The 15,117-nt window shown below is 34.1% G+C and overlaps 1 protein-coding gene across 2 annotated transcripts; it reads left to right on the top strand.

The window, feature by feature from the left end:
- Positions 1–3,467: 3,467 nt before the first annotated feature.
- LOC116289884 (fibroblast growth factor 1) lies at positions 3,468–7,827 on the top strand. 2 transcript variants are annotated; one of them, XM_031696824.2, is made up of 4 exons: positions 3,468–3,817; positions 5,791–5,995; positions 6,940–7,043; positions 7,605–7,827. In XM_031696824.2, the coding sequence occupies exons 2-4, from the start codon at positions 5,815–5,817 to the stop codon at positions 7,809–7,811; spliced, it is 492 nt and encodes a 163-aa protein (XP_031552684.1). In that variant the 5' UTR covers positions 3,468–3,817; positions 5,791–5,814; the 3' UTR covers positions 7,812–7,827. The 2 variants fall into 2 exon arrangements, with proteins under 2 accessions (XP_031552684.1, XP_031552683.1); XM_031696823.1 differs by having other exon boundaries at positions 3,470–3,817; positions 5,791–6,094.
- Positions 7,828–15,117: the final 7,290 nt, after the last annotated feature.

Genomic DNA, 15,117 nt, shown 5'->3' with positions numbered 1-15,117 from the left:
TCTTATCTACTAGTGCTTTAATTCATGAGTTTAGCTGAAAGGCGTCGTTATGGCGACATATCCAGAGATCTTTATACAACTATGATATTCATTTATTGAAATATTACCCTGGTCCCAGAGCTTTCTCGTATTTTTTTTTCTCTGTAAAATCGCCGCAAGCGGCAACAACGAGCTGCGGCGATTTTACAGAGAAAAAAAAAATACGAGAAAGCTCTGGGACCAGGGTATTGAAATATTGGATTGCTATTTGTTTCGTGGTTACATCGATAACTCTTAGCTTTTAGAAATTATCAAGTTTTTGCATCTTTAAAAAAAAGTGATATTTGGATGACAATCGTTACTCAGATCAATTGGGCTAAAACTTAACTAATACATAAAATTTTCAAGGGTTTATGAATTAGTGGCTACAATTCTTCTGGATATTCCGATGCAAAGTACGATATTTTTACAAATCTTTAGAAATGTTAGCGAAAAAAATTTCACTGCAATAGTCTGTTTTGAACTCTTTGAATATATTTTTTTAAATTTTGTATGAGCAGAGGACCTGGGGGATCAATCTATGATAAGAGAAAAGTCAATATGTTCACGAACTCTTTAGTCTAATATGAGCCAACCAGACTGGCGCGTCTATCCTTGATGTACTGACCTGGTTTGATGTTTAACTTGGCCGACATTCAATAGAACACGCTGTTGTTGTTGTTGTCGTTGTTTTTTGTTTGTTTTGTTTTGTTTTTTGTTTCGTTTTGTTTTTGTTATTTTTTGTTTTGTTGTTGTTGTTTGTTTTTTTTTTTTTGCTTTTTTGTTTTTGTTTTTTTGTTGACATGTTTGTTTTGGAAGAAATATTTTGGTTTTAAAATGTCATCTCAAAAGTGACTGAGCTGAATAATAGACAGCCCAGGGTCTTATTTCGCGGCGAAACCCGATATATATATAAAGGCTGTAATGCTCTGAGCGGGAAAAAAGTTAATTAACGCACGAGGGTATACCGATTCGTTCTACCAAGGGCACTAGGACACCGAACGTGGTTGGATGTCTAAAGTTTCGATTATTTGAATTAAATTTATACTGGTTTACTTATCTTGTGTCCGTGTTCCGTCGCTGTTATAATGCAGATGTTTTTTTCCAAATGTCGCGGGGCTTAATTCTAGGACGGTTGAATATTACAGACGTAAGGAGCATCGCGCGGTCGCGTTGTTGTTGTTAGTACCAACAGAGTCAAGTACAACGGCCGTTAAGGTGACTGCCTACTTTTGGAAATTGATTTAAACTTTTTTTAAAACTTCGATTTTCCGAATTGAAATTTAATGCTGATTCCAAATCTGGAAAGAAAAATAGGGTGTCCCGAGCTCGTTTTTGAGATAATCAGCATTTAATGGGAGCCTACGCACGAGCTTTTGGAGTAAAAATTGCGCCACCGGAAGTGATTAGAAAAAAATTAAGATTTATAAGATAATAGTTATTTGCAGACTATATGAATGAAGGCTAGTCAATCATTCTACAATAATACATGGATATTTTCGACAAAAATACAAAAAAAAATACATTGATTTGTCATATTTTGTAGTTTCGGTGCTCTTAAAAAATCTCATAAAGTCGAACAAAAATCCCTACAAAAATCTATTTTTTCATGTGTTACTGATTTAAACTTTTTCTAAAATGTTGATATAACCTAGATTTTTAGGAGTTTTTTCAAATGCGCTATTAAAAAATATAGAGTCCCGTGCAAAATTTGAGGGTTTTGCCCTGTTGAAGCTCAAAACGCGTATGGTTCTTCAATAAAATCTTGTAGATTTTTCAGCGGTTTTTGAGCTCGCACACATCGTGGGCTCAATTCGAACGTTCAAAAGTAGGCAGCCACCTTAAAGAAGTAACACTCATCGGCTATTCAAACCATTTGACCTTTGGAAGAAAACATCAGCATTATAACAGCGACGGAGCAGTAAACCAGTATATACGTTTAATTTAATTCAAATAATCGAAAGGAAAAAAAAAACTTTAGAAATCCAGTGTGCCTTGGTTCTACAAACGTCTTGAAAATGGATGACTTGACCATTCGTCAAATGTAATTAAAATAAAAATGAATTAAGTATGAATCCTACGTTCATCAAAGTATTTATAGCGATATTGATATTTATTTATTATAGGTTTTCTATTTTGATACCTTAGAAAAAAGCGTGAAAAATTTAAAGAGTGCAGCCTCAAGGCATGCTTACAGCGCGTTGACGTAGAACACTCTCGGAACAGACATGAACGGGCGTGGGAAACGCGACTGCATGATGACGTTGCACACGAACAAGGGTAAGAAAATTTCCTTTTTCTGTGCTTCTTTTTTTTTTTTTTTTTCTTCTTCTTCTTTTTTTGTATTTTTTTGTATTTTTTTGTTTTGTTTTGTTTGCTTGTTTAATTTTGTTTCATGTTTTTTGTTTATTTGTTTGTTTGTTATTTTTTGTTTGTTTGTTTGTATATTTTGCAGCGATATCTAGGATAAATCGTGCAGGTTCGCCAAATCTTACTTTTAATTTGGAGTAAAATGGCTGGCACGATTCAGAATTAAACAAACAGATTAGAAAGACAGACAGACAGATAAACAGAGAGACATACAACCGCAGAGACAGGGCAAACAGATAAACAAATTGAAACAAATAATGTCAAGTGATATTAAAAAATGAAGAAAATTGAAGAAAAAGAAAAGAAAAGAAACGAATAGGGAAAAAATATTTAAGGATAAAAAATATAATGAGCAGAAAAGGAAAGGAAAGGAAAGGAAAGGAAAGGAAAGGAAAGGAAAGGAAAGGAAAGGAAAGGAAAGGAAAGGAAAGGAAAGGAAAGGAAAGGAAAGGAAAGCAAAGCAAAGGAAAGCAAAGGAAAGCAAAGCAAAGGAAAGCAAAGGAAAGCAAAGGAAAGGAAAGGAAAGGAAAGGAAATGAAAGGAAAGGAAAGGAATAGAAAGGAATAGAAAGGAATGGAATGGAAAGGAAAGGAAAAATAAAGTAGTACTTCTGTCATTATTTTTGTTATCGAAATCCAAATCCTAATTCAACAATAAATTGAAAATGATGTTTTTCTTTCAAATCTAATTAAATAAAAGGGTGATCAATATATTCAACTTTCAAACTGAGTCATATAGTCACTTAACTTCTTCAAGCTAAGTACTTCAAACATAAACATATCAAAACGCCCAATTTAATAGCTTTCACGGCTCCAGCAAGTCTGGGGAAAAACGGCTATCAAAGAGAAATGAGCCAAACATCCTGCTAACAATGAGTGAAAATAGCAAGCTTTCTTTGCCAATACGTAATAATATTTCCATTTGACAATATTTGCAAAATAAACCTTCTTTGGCTATTAAAGAGTCATTTGTGAAGGAAAATATTAATTTAGTAAACTTAATCTGAGTTCGTTTTGATTACGTCTATGAGATTTAGTCTCATGACTGCGTTGCTTGTCAAAACGTCAAGAGCGTTCAAACGTCGTTCAAACTCGGCGAGATAAAAACTCAACTTCCCAAGATTCAGTGAACCTGAACGCGTGGCTTTAACTATATTGACCTAGCTCAAGCTCCGAATCATTGAAGGCGAGTACGTGCAACCCACTGAGAAGAAAAGAATCACTTAACTCAAGACGAGGATAAAAGTACTGTGTCTAGAACTCGTTCAGTCAATCCAGCGTAAGACATCAGTCATTGTACTGACTTCAACTGAGATTCGTTCATCTTCGAAAGACCTGTTCTTCAACACTCAAAACTTTTATGAAGAAGTTTCATTTGATATTTCTGGTATTGCCAAGTGAACATTTATTGTTACGTACTCCGTAAACAGGTAAACATTAGTCTTAGTAAGTCAAGCAAACGTCTTCTAGGTGATGTAGCTTAATATAAATAAGTAGAAGCCAGTTGAGCTTCGATTTTGGAGTAATTTGATTAATAGTATTGGTTTATTTCATTTCTAATATGAGTTTTTGTTACTTAAGATTTGAAGAAGACGTGCCTATTTACAGCCTCTCTATTGCAATCGGCTTAGAAATATATATGTACTTTTTCTGATATCTATCACCGAATTTATCAGTAACCGCTGGAATTTTATTAATTCTAACTTTATAACGTTAAAACGATTTAAAGGGGTTTAATAACTTCATTTCGCTTCGGACATCACTGGTATTAGCGTAAAAATTCACCAGGACCTAAACTGTAGCTTTACAAAAATTGGTTGATAAATATTTATATGCCACGATTTATTTATGAGAGACCATTCTGAGTGAAGGTTTTTGGATAGCAATGGAGCTGAGTGAGTTATTACAATGACTTGCAGTTGCATGGGATGAGTTCTGTTACCAACAACAATACAAAGAGATTTCTCATTTTAGTTTCTTTTTTCTTTTTTCTTTTTCTTTTTTTCTTTTTCTTTTTTTCTTTTTACATTGTTTATTTTATTCTCTTTAATTTTTTTTTAATTAAATGGAAACAAATACTTGGTTCTTGATCCACAGTGTATATTTTTTTCTCACACGTTCCTACTATATTGAGCTAGCACAGCGTCCAAGTACCGTGACCATAGACAAAATAACACCACTTAGTGTGAATTGGCGTGACAACACTTCATGCACTTCAGTCATGGGAAATGAATATCAGAAACCTTTAGATTATATGGCAAATTCCATGATATCAATTATTTCTATAGCTTCGATATTGTAAGACTACAATCTTGGATGAAAATGCTGCGAGACGCGCGCGCATAAAAAGTATTTCGTATTCAAAAACATCAACCTTGTCGACCACAGAAAAAAAAAACGTTTTGTGCTCAACATACGTGGACGGTGTTTGTATTATCAACTCGAGGGTAACAATAATAAAACAAGAAAAAAACTTCTTTGAAAACTGTTTATACACAGTGTACTTCAAAAGCAACCAATGACGACTCGTGTCAATTCACAATATACAGTCCTACTTGCACCAGTCTTTGTGCCACCACAGAACCGGTAAAACAGGGAATATAAAATAAAACACATGCTTAATGATAGCAAATGGAAAATAATAAGTAATCCAATATATTATGCTTTGGGAAGCCTTTTGTCCTTTTTCACTTGGAAAGTTGGCCGGAAAGTGATGGCTTTCCTGAACCCGGAATTGCGTCATTTAGATGGTTGTTCCTGAGCCGGATCGGTCTGATTAGGACACGTTTTCTAATCCTTTGTTATAGTAATTCTGTATTAACAAAATAATGGACATTTTCAATACCAAGAATAACCAGTTTGGTTTTCAATTAGTTTGTTATTTTAATTTTTCAGAACTAAGGAAAAATGAAACACGGTTCCGACTCTCCTTAGTTACCGTTGCTATGTCTCACATGCATAATAACATAACAAGTTAGATAGAATATCTCTAAATCTAAGACTCTGATCACAAATCTAATACAAATTGCTTCAATTCTTTACTGTCCTGTGTAAATAAATGGAAATTGCCTCGTTATCCTGGTAGTACTCTTTAAAACAGATACTTTATAGTTGTATATGGGACAAGATGGGAGACCTGAGCTGCAACGGTGATTTGGATAACGCTATTGCACACAATCGAATTTAAGACTGATGAGCAGAGGCGAACTCGAAATGGGAGTACAAATGTATACTTTTCTTTCATCGATCCATTGTATAGTAAGGAATGTACGTACTATACGGAACGATATGAGTTGTTTGAAATGCCACTGGTTTCGGTTGAATAGCTGAATAAAAATGCAAACAAAAATGCAAGCAAGATAAAACACGAGAAAGTCTTTAATTTTTCTTCCCATAATTTCAGGCCACCATCAAATCAAAATTCAAGATGGCGTCAACATTCAAGTCAGGATCTCCTCAAAAGTTCTCTCTTGCAAAGCTGTTGGAAGAAGCCCGCAAGCGTCAAACATGTGGGACAAAACTTAGCTCTCCTATCCTAGCTCGTTGTAGCAGATCACAAGTCAAGACAAACCCTATTGAGTCTGCTCCACCATTGATACCGCTGACATGTAAGACCGACGTAAAGCTCTATTGTAAAAATCAATTGTTTTTACGAATTGCTGAAAATGGCGCAGTGGGAGGAACGCCTGATTATACTTGTCCATACGGTGTGTACCTTGGTTAATGATAGAATAAGTATTTCACTGGTTCATCACATAGCCAACTAGGCTAAAAATAACTCGTTCGCTGATTGGTTGGTGGCTGTGACGTCGTCTTTGTATAAAGATGCTGAACGTTTTTTTTTTTCTTCGGCGGATTGATTCAATGATTTTTAGCTGTTTTGATATATTACTTCAATAAACGTTAGGCTTGAGCGATGACTGTTAGGGTTATACACATATAAACTAGGTTGGAGTAGATGATGATGATGATGATGGTAATCAGTGGTAATGATGATAGAGATGATGACGATGATTTGACATGATTGATGATGACTATGGTGATGGCGCTGGATGATGATGGCGATGAATATGGATGATGATGACAGATAATATTGATATGTCATTTGATGACGAAAGTGATGTCGATTATGATAAAATTAATGATGTTGATGATGATGTTGTTGGCGATAGATGATGATAATAGAGATGATAATGATATTTATGATGATGACTATGACGATGGTGTTGGATGATGATGACGATAACGATGATTTTGAAAGATGATGACACAGACGATAATATTAATATGATGTCATTGATGATGAAAGTGATGTCGATGATGATGATAATGATGATGGTGATGTTGTTTGATAATGGCGATGGTGATAATGATAACAGTGATGATAATGATGATAATAATGATGAGGATAATAATGATGGCGATGGATGATGATGGTGTATAGATGATGATGTGTAATTGATAATGGTGGAGATAAGTTAGGCAGTTATGTTGAGATATTCCCACCAACGAAGACTAACATTTCAGCATTATTTTTTACATTTTTTTACAGCAATGCTGCAAGTTCAGTCCGTATCGATAAATACAGTCTTAATATACAGTCCAAAGGTTAACCTGTACCTCGCGATGGATAGCAATGGCAAGCTGTATTCCAGGGTAAGTACATACTACAATCGACAACAAACTCTAACTAACTGATGGTGCCGGCATTCCCTGAGCTTCAAGCACCACTATTAGATAAGACTTGTCACATGTCCAACACACTACCTTTTTTTCTGCGAGCAAGAAAGTCGCGAGAACAAGCGACAAAGTTACAAGAAGCGGGCAACGGAGTCGCGAGTACTAGTGGTCAACTTTCGTTTCCCGAACCAAAAGGACTCGAATTTGAGAATGTCTACTTTTAGATTAGGGCGCTCCACTACTCGGGCAGATTTTACAATTACAGTTACATAAGTTACATGCATTGAATGTTTGACATTCATATCTGAAGGCAACGCTTCCATTGCCAGTGAATGCTTTTAAATAGCAAAAGAGAATCTCAACTATGGTTACGATTTGTGAAGCGAGTAATGATGCTACAAGAAATCGATTCTCGTTGACCTAGTATACAATGGAAACTTAGATAGCAACGCTGTTGGCTGCTGCAAAGAGCCTGCTTCCCTGACGCTAGATGTATTTTTTATTACTAATATCTAATAATATATATTTTTCTTGTAGGATTGCCCTAATGACGAGGCCATGTTCCACCACGTGCATGAGCTAAATGACTTTCATACCTTTGCTAGCAACAAATATTACAAGGAAACACTACATGATATGTTTGTGGCTCTAAAAAATGACGGAAATACAAGGAAGGCTACGAAAACCATTAGGTTACATAAAGCTTCGCAGTTCTTGATGATTTCGATGAATAACTGCAAATAAATCTATATCCATGAAATCTTATGCTAAATACTTTAAATTATCGAGCATGTGCATGTTACGTCATAACCACCATCTTAGATGAAGATAACAAAGCATTCCTCATTAGCTTTTTATGTATGATGAAACATAGCGCAGGTTTCATTGTTATTCATATCCCAAGGGATTTTGAGTCGATCACATGGTTGCACGCACCGTATACACTTATTTCAATAAAGTTAGTCGCCTTAAAAGCTACAAAGCTGAGACCAACAAGGATTATGGGTAGTTACATTTTACATGTTTCAACCGCTTTAATAACTGTTGATGGATTTTAGATCTTTTACCAGTTACAGTCTCACCTCTTCTGAGCATCCTCAAGCTGCAAATTGTATCAAAAGCTTTACTAGTACTTGTTTTATATTAAAAATTTCCCATGATCCTCAGTGATCTCAGCTTTCTAGGTTTTTTGGTGACTAACTTTATTGAAATAAGTGTATATAGACCCCTTGCATGTGACGTCAAAGCAGCTCGATCTTGGGAATCAAAACAAAAGAATTCCATCTTCTGAGAATTGGAACTTATTGTTTTGTTTCCCAGATTGAGCTGCATTCCAAAGTGCTGCAAGGGGTCTATAGCGTTAGAGTGGGCTGCTTACATGAAGGCGTTTTCCAAAACACATCCCACATTGATCAGCGCTACTGTAGGATCTAACTCAACTGTTAAAAAGTCATTAGCGTTATTGGTCATAACAAGGGGTTAATCATCTACGGTCTAGGAGCCGACTAACCTCTCCTCTCCTCTCCTCTCCTCCAACCTCTTCGGCCGAGCTTCCTGATCAGTCACTGGATAGCGGTGTAGGGGTCGAAATCTCCGGCATAGCCGTAAATGCTTCGCGCTGCCATACTGAGCTTCAGCACTAGGTCTGGAGGTATGGTCCTAGATTATGCAATCAAAAAAGAAAAAAAATATTAAGGAATGCTTAAACTAACTCAATGACAATTCTAGTGAAGACTGATTAAATAATTCAAAATTGACAAAATGAAACTCGAATATTCAAACTAAAAAAAGAGACAATAAAATTTGATTATAAAAAGCAAATGCAAAATACACCTTTACAAAATAATAAATATCACAAAATCATAAACTTAAGAAATATCCCCATTAAAGTGATTTATTAAAAGAATGAATCAATGAAATGTGATTGAACAAGTCAGTGACTGTTACTTTATCGAATCAAGTAATGCATATAGAAGGCTTTGCACTATCACGTGATGGCAAACACGAAAGGAGGCAGGAACACTTGAAACTGGTTTAAACTGATTTACATAAGAAAGACTTCAGTTTCCCAAGGGAGAATACTCTAATGTTGTGCCTCATGCCATGGCTGTCATAGCGGCTGTCAAATCAAGTATGCATATAAAAAGCTTTGCACCATCACGTGATGGCAGCTATGACAGGAAGCAGGAACACTTGAATCTGGTCTAAACTGATTTACATGAGAAAGGATTTAGTTTTCCAGGGTGGGAAAGTCTCTATCGTTGTGCATCCTACAATGATTGCCATCATGGGATGGTGCATAGCCTCTATAAAAGAAAACCTCTCAATCCCTCCATTCAATCAGCGCTGTGCGCAAATGACATCATACAAACGAAGACAAAAACGAAACTCAGACGAACAAACTTGAAAAAAAACGTGACTATTCGTTTTTTCCTATTTGATTTTGACACAGAGTACTACCTTTGTTTGTTTGTTTGTTGTTGTTTTTCTGTTGTATTTTTTTCTTTGTTTGTACATGTTTTTTTTTTTGTTTTTTGTTGTTGTTTTTTTTCTGATACAGACTATTCCATTTTGACACATACTATTCGTTTTTTTTTTCCTATTCGATTTTGACCAAGACTACTTCTTCTATCCATTTGAGTTTGATCCAGGTTATTGGTTCATTTATTCTATTCGATTTTGACCCAATTTATTCGCTCATTTATTCAATTCGATTTTGAACCAAGTTATTCGCTCATTTATTCTACTCGATTTTGACTCAACTTGTTCGTTCTCTTATTCTATTCGATTTTGACCCAATTTATTCGCTCATTTCTTCTATTCGATTTTGACCCAAGTTATTCGCTCATTTATTCTATTCGATTTTGAGCCAAGTTATTCGCTCATTTATTCTATTCGATTTTGACCCAAGTTAGTCGCTCATTTATTCGATTCGATTTTGAGCCAAGTTATTCGCTCTCTTATTCTATTCGATTTTGAACCAATTTATTCGCTCATTTCTTCTATTCGATTTTGACCCAATTTATTCGACCTCTTATTCTATTCCATTTTGAACCAAGTTATTCGCTATCTTATTCTATTCAATTTTGACCCAAGTTATTCGCTCATTTATTCTATTCGATTTTGACACAAGTTATTCCCTCATTTCTACTATTCGATTTTAATCCAAGTTATTCGCTCTCTTACTCTATTCGATTTTGACCCCATTTATTCGCTCTCTTATTCTATTCGATTTTGAGCCAATTTATTCGCTCTCTTATTCTATTCGATTTTGACCCCATTTATTCACTCTCTTATTCTATTCGATTTTGAGCCAATTTATTCGCTCTCTTATTCTATTCGATTTTGAGCCAATTTATTCGCTCATTTATTCTATTCGATTTTGACCCAAGTTATTCGCTCTCTTATTCTATTCGATTTTGACCCCATTTATTCACTCTCTTATTCTATTCGATTTTGAGCCAAGTTATTCGCTCTCTTATTCTATTCGATTTTGACCCAATTTATTCGCTCTCTTATTCTATTCGATTTTGAGCCAATTTATTCGCTCTCTTATTCTATTCGATTTTGAGCCCAATTTATTCGCTCTCTTATTCTATTCGATTTTGACCCCCAAGTTTATTCGCTCTCTTATTCTATTCGATTTTGACCCAATTTATTCGCTCTTTATTCTATTCGATTTTGACCCAATTTATTCGCTCTCTTATTCTATTCGATTTTGACCCCAATTTATTCGCTCTCTTATTCTATTCGATTTTGAGCCAATTTATTCGCTCTCTTATTCTATTCGATTTTGACCCAATTTATTCGCTCTCTTATTCTATTCGATTTTGACCCCATTTATTCGCTCATTTATTCTATTCGATTTTGACCCAATTTATTCGCTCATTTATTCTATTCGATTTTGAGACCCATTATTATTCGCTCTCTTATTCTATTCGATTTTGACCCATTATTCGCTCTTTATTCTATTCGATTTTTGACCCAATTATTTCCCTATTCGCTTTCATTTATTTCGATATTCGATTTTGACCCAATTTATTCGCTCTCTTTATTCTATTCGATTTTGATTTATTCGCTCATTTATTCTATTCGATTTTGACCAATTTATTCGCTCATTTATTCTATTCGATTTGACCCAATTTATTCGCTCATATTTTGACTTCTATCGATTTTGACCCATTTTATTCGCTCTTATTCTATTCGATTTTGACCCAAGTTATTCGCTCATTTATTCTATTCGATTTTGACCCATTTATTCGCTCATTTATTCTATTCGATTTTGAGCCAATTTATTCGCTCATTTATTCTATTCGATTTTGACCCAATTTATTCGCTCATTTATTCTATTCGATTTTGAGCCAATTTATTCGCTCTCTTATTCTATTCGATTTTGACCCAATTTATTCGCTCTCTTATTCTATTCGATTTTGACCCAAGTTATTCGCTCATTTATTCTATTCGATTTTGACCCAAGTTATTCGCTCATTTATTCTATTCGATTTTGAGCCAATTTATTCGCTCATTTATTCTATTCGATTTTGACCAATTATTCGCTCATTTATTCTATTCGATTTTTGAGCCCCATTTATTCGCTCTTATTCTATTCGATTTTGACCCAATTTATTCGCTCTTTTCTATTCGATTTTGACCCATTTATTTTATTCGTTCTCTTATTCTATTCGATTTTGACCCATTTATTCGCTCATTTATTCTATTCGATTTGACCCAAGTTATTCGCTCTCTTATTCTATTCGATTTTGACCCAAGTTATTCGCTCAATTTATTCGAATTTTGACCCATTATTCGCTCATTTATTCTATGATTTTGACCAGTTTATTCGCTCATTTATTCTATTTCGATTTTGACCCAAGTTTATCGCTCTCTTATTCTATTCGATTTTGAGCCAATTTATTCGCTCACTTATTCTATTCGATTTTGACCCATTTATTCCATTCGATTTTGACCAAGTATTCCCTATTCGATTTTGACCCAAGTTATTCGGTCTCATTATTCTATTCGACTTTTGAGCCAATTTATTCGCTCTCTTATCTATTCGATTTTGACCCCTCTCCATCTATCGATTTGACCAGTTATTCGCTCTCTTATTCTATTCGATTTTGACCCATTTATTCGCTCATTATTCTATTCGATTTGACCCAATTATTCGCTCATTTATTCTATCCATTTTGAGCCAGTTATTCGCTCATTTATTCTATTCGATTTTAAGCCAAGTTATTCGCTCATTTATTCTATTCGATTTTGACCAGTTATTCGCTCTCTTATTCTATTCGATTTTGACCCAATTTATTCGCTCTCTTTTTATTCGATTTTGACCCAATTATTCGCTCATTTATTCTATTCGATTTGACCCAATTATTCATCATTTTTTCTATTCGATTTTGAGCCAATTTATTCGCTCATTTATTCTATTCGATCTTTGAGCCAATTTATTCGCTCATTTATTCTATTCGATTTTGACCCAAGTTATTCGCTCATTTATTCTATTCGATTTTGAGCCAATTTATTCGCTCATTTATTCTATTCGATTTTGAGCCAAGTTATTCGCTCTCTTATTCTATTCGATTTTGACCCAAGTTATTCGCTCATTTATTCTATTCGATTTTGAGCCAATTTATTCGCTCTCTTATTCTATTCGATTTTGACCCCATTTATTCACTCTCTTATTCTATTCGATTTTGACCCCATTTATTCGCTCATTTATTCTATTCGATTTTGACCCCATTTATTCGCTCATTTATTCTATTCGATTTTGAGCCAAGTTATTTGCTCTCTTATTCTATTCGATTTTGACCCAAGTTATTCGCTCATTTATTCTATTCGATTTTGACCCAATTTATTCGCTTTCTTATTCTATTCCATTTTGACCCAAGTTATTCGCTCTCTTATTCTATTCGATTTTGAGCCAATTTATTCGCTCATTTATTCTATTCGATTTTGAGCCAAGTTATTCGCTCATTTATTCTATTCGATTTTAACCCAAGTTATTCGCTCATTTATTCTATTCGATTTTGACCCAAGTTATTCGCTCTCTTATTCTATTCGATTTTGACCCATTTTATTCGCTCATTTATTCTATTCGGTTTTGACCCAATTTATTCGCTCATTTATTCTTTTCGATTTTGACCCAATTTATTCGCTCATTTATTCTATTCGCTTTTGAGCCAATTTATTCGCTCTCTTATTCTATTCGATTTTGACCCATTTTATTCGCTCATTTATTCTATTCGGTTTTGACCCAATTTATTCGCTCATTTATTCTATTCGATTTTGAGCCAATTTATTCGCTCTCTTATTCTATTCGATTTTGACCCCATTTATTCACTCTCTTATTCTATTCGATTTTGACCCATTTTATTCTCTCATTTATTCTTTTCGATTTTGACCCAATTTATTCGCTCATTTATTCTATTCGATTTTGACCCAAGTTATTCGCTCATTTATTCTATTCGATTTTGAGCCAATTTATTCGCTCATTTATTCTATTCGATTTTGAGCCAATTTATTCGCTCTCTTATTCTATTCGATTTTGACCCCATTTATTCGCTCTCTTATTCTATTCGATTTTGACCCAATTTATTCGCTTTCTTATTCTATTCGATTTTGACCCAAGTTGTTCGTTCTCTTATTCTATTCGATTTTGACCCAATTTATTCGCTCATTTATTCTATTCGACTTTGACCCAAGTTATTCGCTAATTTATTCTATTCGATTTTGACCCAAGTTATTCGCTTATTTATTCTATTCAATTTTGACCCAAGTTATTCGCTCATTTATTCTATTCGATTTTAACCCAAGTTATTCGCTAATTTATTCTATTCGATTTTGAGCCAAGTTATTCGCTCATTTATTCTATTCGATTTTAACCCAAGTTATTCGCTCATTTATTCTATTCGATTTTGACCCAAGTTATTCGCTCTCTTATTCTATTCGATTTTGACCCATTTTATTCGCTCATTTATTCTATTCGATTTTGAGCCCAATTTATTCGCTCATTTATTCTTTTCGATTTTGACCCAATTTATTCGCTCATTTATTCTATTCGCTTTTGAGCCAAGTTATTCGCTCTCTTATTCTATTCGATATTGACCCATTTTATTCGCTCATTTATTCCATTCGATTTTGACCCAATTTATTCGCTCATTTATTCTATTCGATTTTGACCCATTTTATTCGCTCATTTATTCTTTTCGATTTTGACCCAATTTATTTGCTCTCTTATTCTATTCGATTTTGACCCAATTTATTCGCTCTCTTATTCTATTCGATTTTGACCCAAGTTATTCGCTCATTTATTCTATTCGATTTTGAGCCAAGTTATTCGCTCTCTTATTCTATTCGATTTTGACCCAAGTTATTCGCTCATTTATTCTATTCGATTTTGAGCCAAGTTATTCGCTCTCTTATTCTATTCGATTTTGACCCAATTTATTCGCTCTCTTATTCTATTCGATTTTGACCCAATTTATTCGCTTTCTTATTCTATTCGATTTTGACCCAAGTTGTTCGTTCTCTTATTCTATTCGATTTTGACCCAATTTATTCGCTCATTTATTCTATTCGACTTTGACCCAAGTTATTCGCTAATTTATTCTATTCGATTTTGACCCAAGTTATTCGCTTATTTATTCTATTCAATTTTGACCCAAGTTATTCGCTCATTTATTCTATTCGATTTTAACCCAAGTTATTCGCTAATTTATTCTATTCGATTTTGAGCCAAGTTATTCGCTCATTTATTCTATTCGATTTTAACCCAAGTTATTCGCTCATTTATTCTATTCGATTTTGACCCAAGTTATTCGCTCTCTTATTCTATTCGATTTTGACCCATTTTATTCGCTCATTTATTCTATTCGGTTTTGACCCAATTTATTCGCTCATTTATTCTTTTCGATTTTGACCCAATTTATTCGCTCATTTATTCTATTCGCTTTTGAGCCAAGTTATTCGCTCTCTTATTCTATTCGATATTGACCCATTTTATTCGCTCATTTATTCAATTCGATTTTGACCCAATTTATTCGCT

This window comes from Actinia tenebrosa, unplaced genomic scaffold, assembly GCF_029948245.1.
Source record: "Actinia tenebrosa isolate PJP-AT-01 unplaced genomic scaffold, QUT_ActTen_1.0 PGA_scaffold11__36_contigs__length_13525064, whole genome shotgun sequence".
NCBI lineage: Eukaryota > Metazoa > Cnidaria > Anthozoa > Actiniaria > Actiniidae > Actinia > Actinia tenebrosa.
Note: the sequence above shows the minus strand (reverse complement) of the source record. Positions and strands in the feature narration are given on the sequence as shown.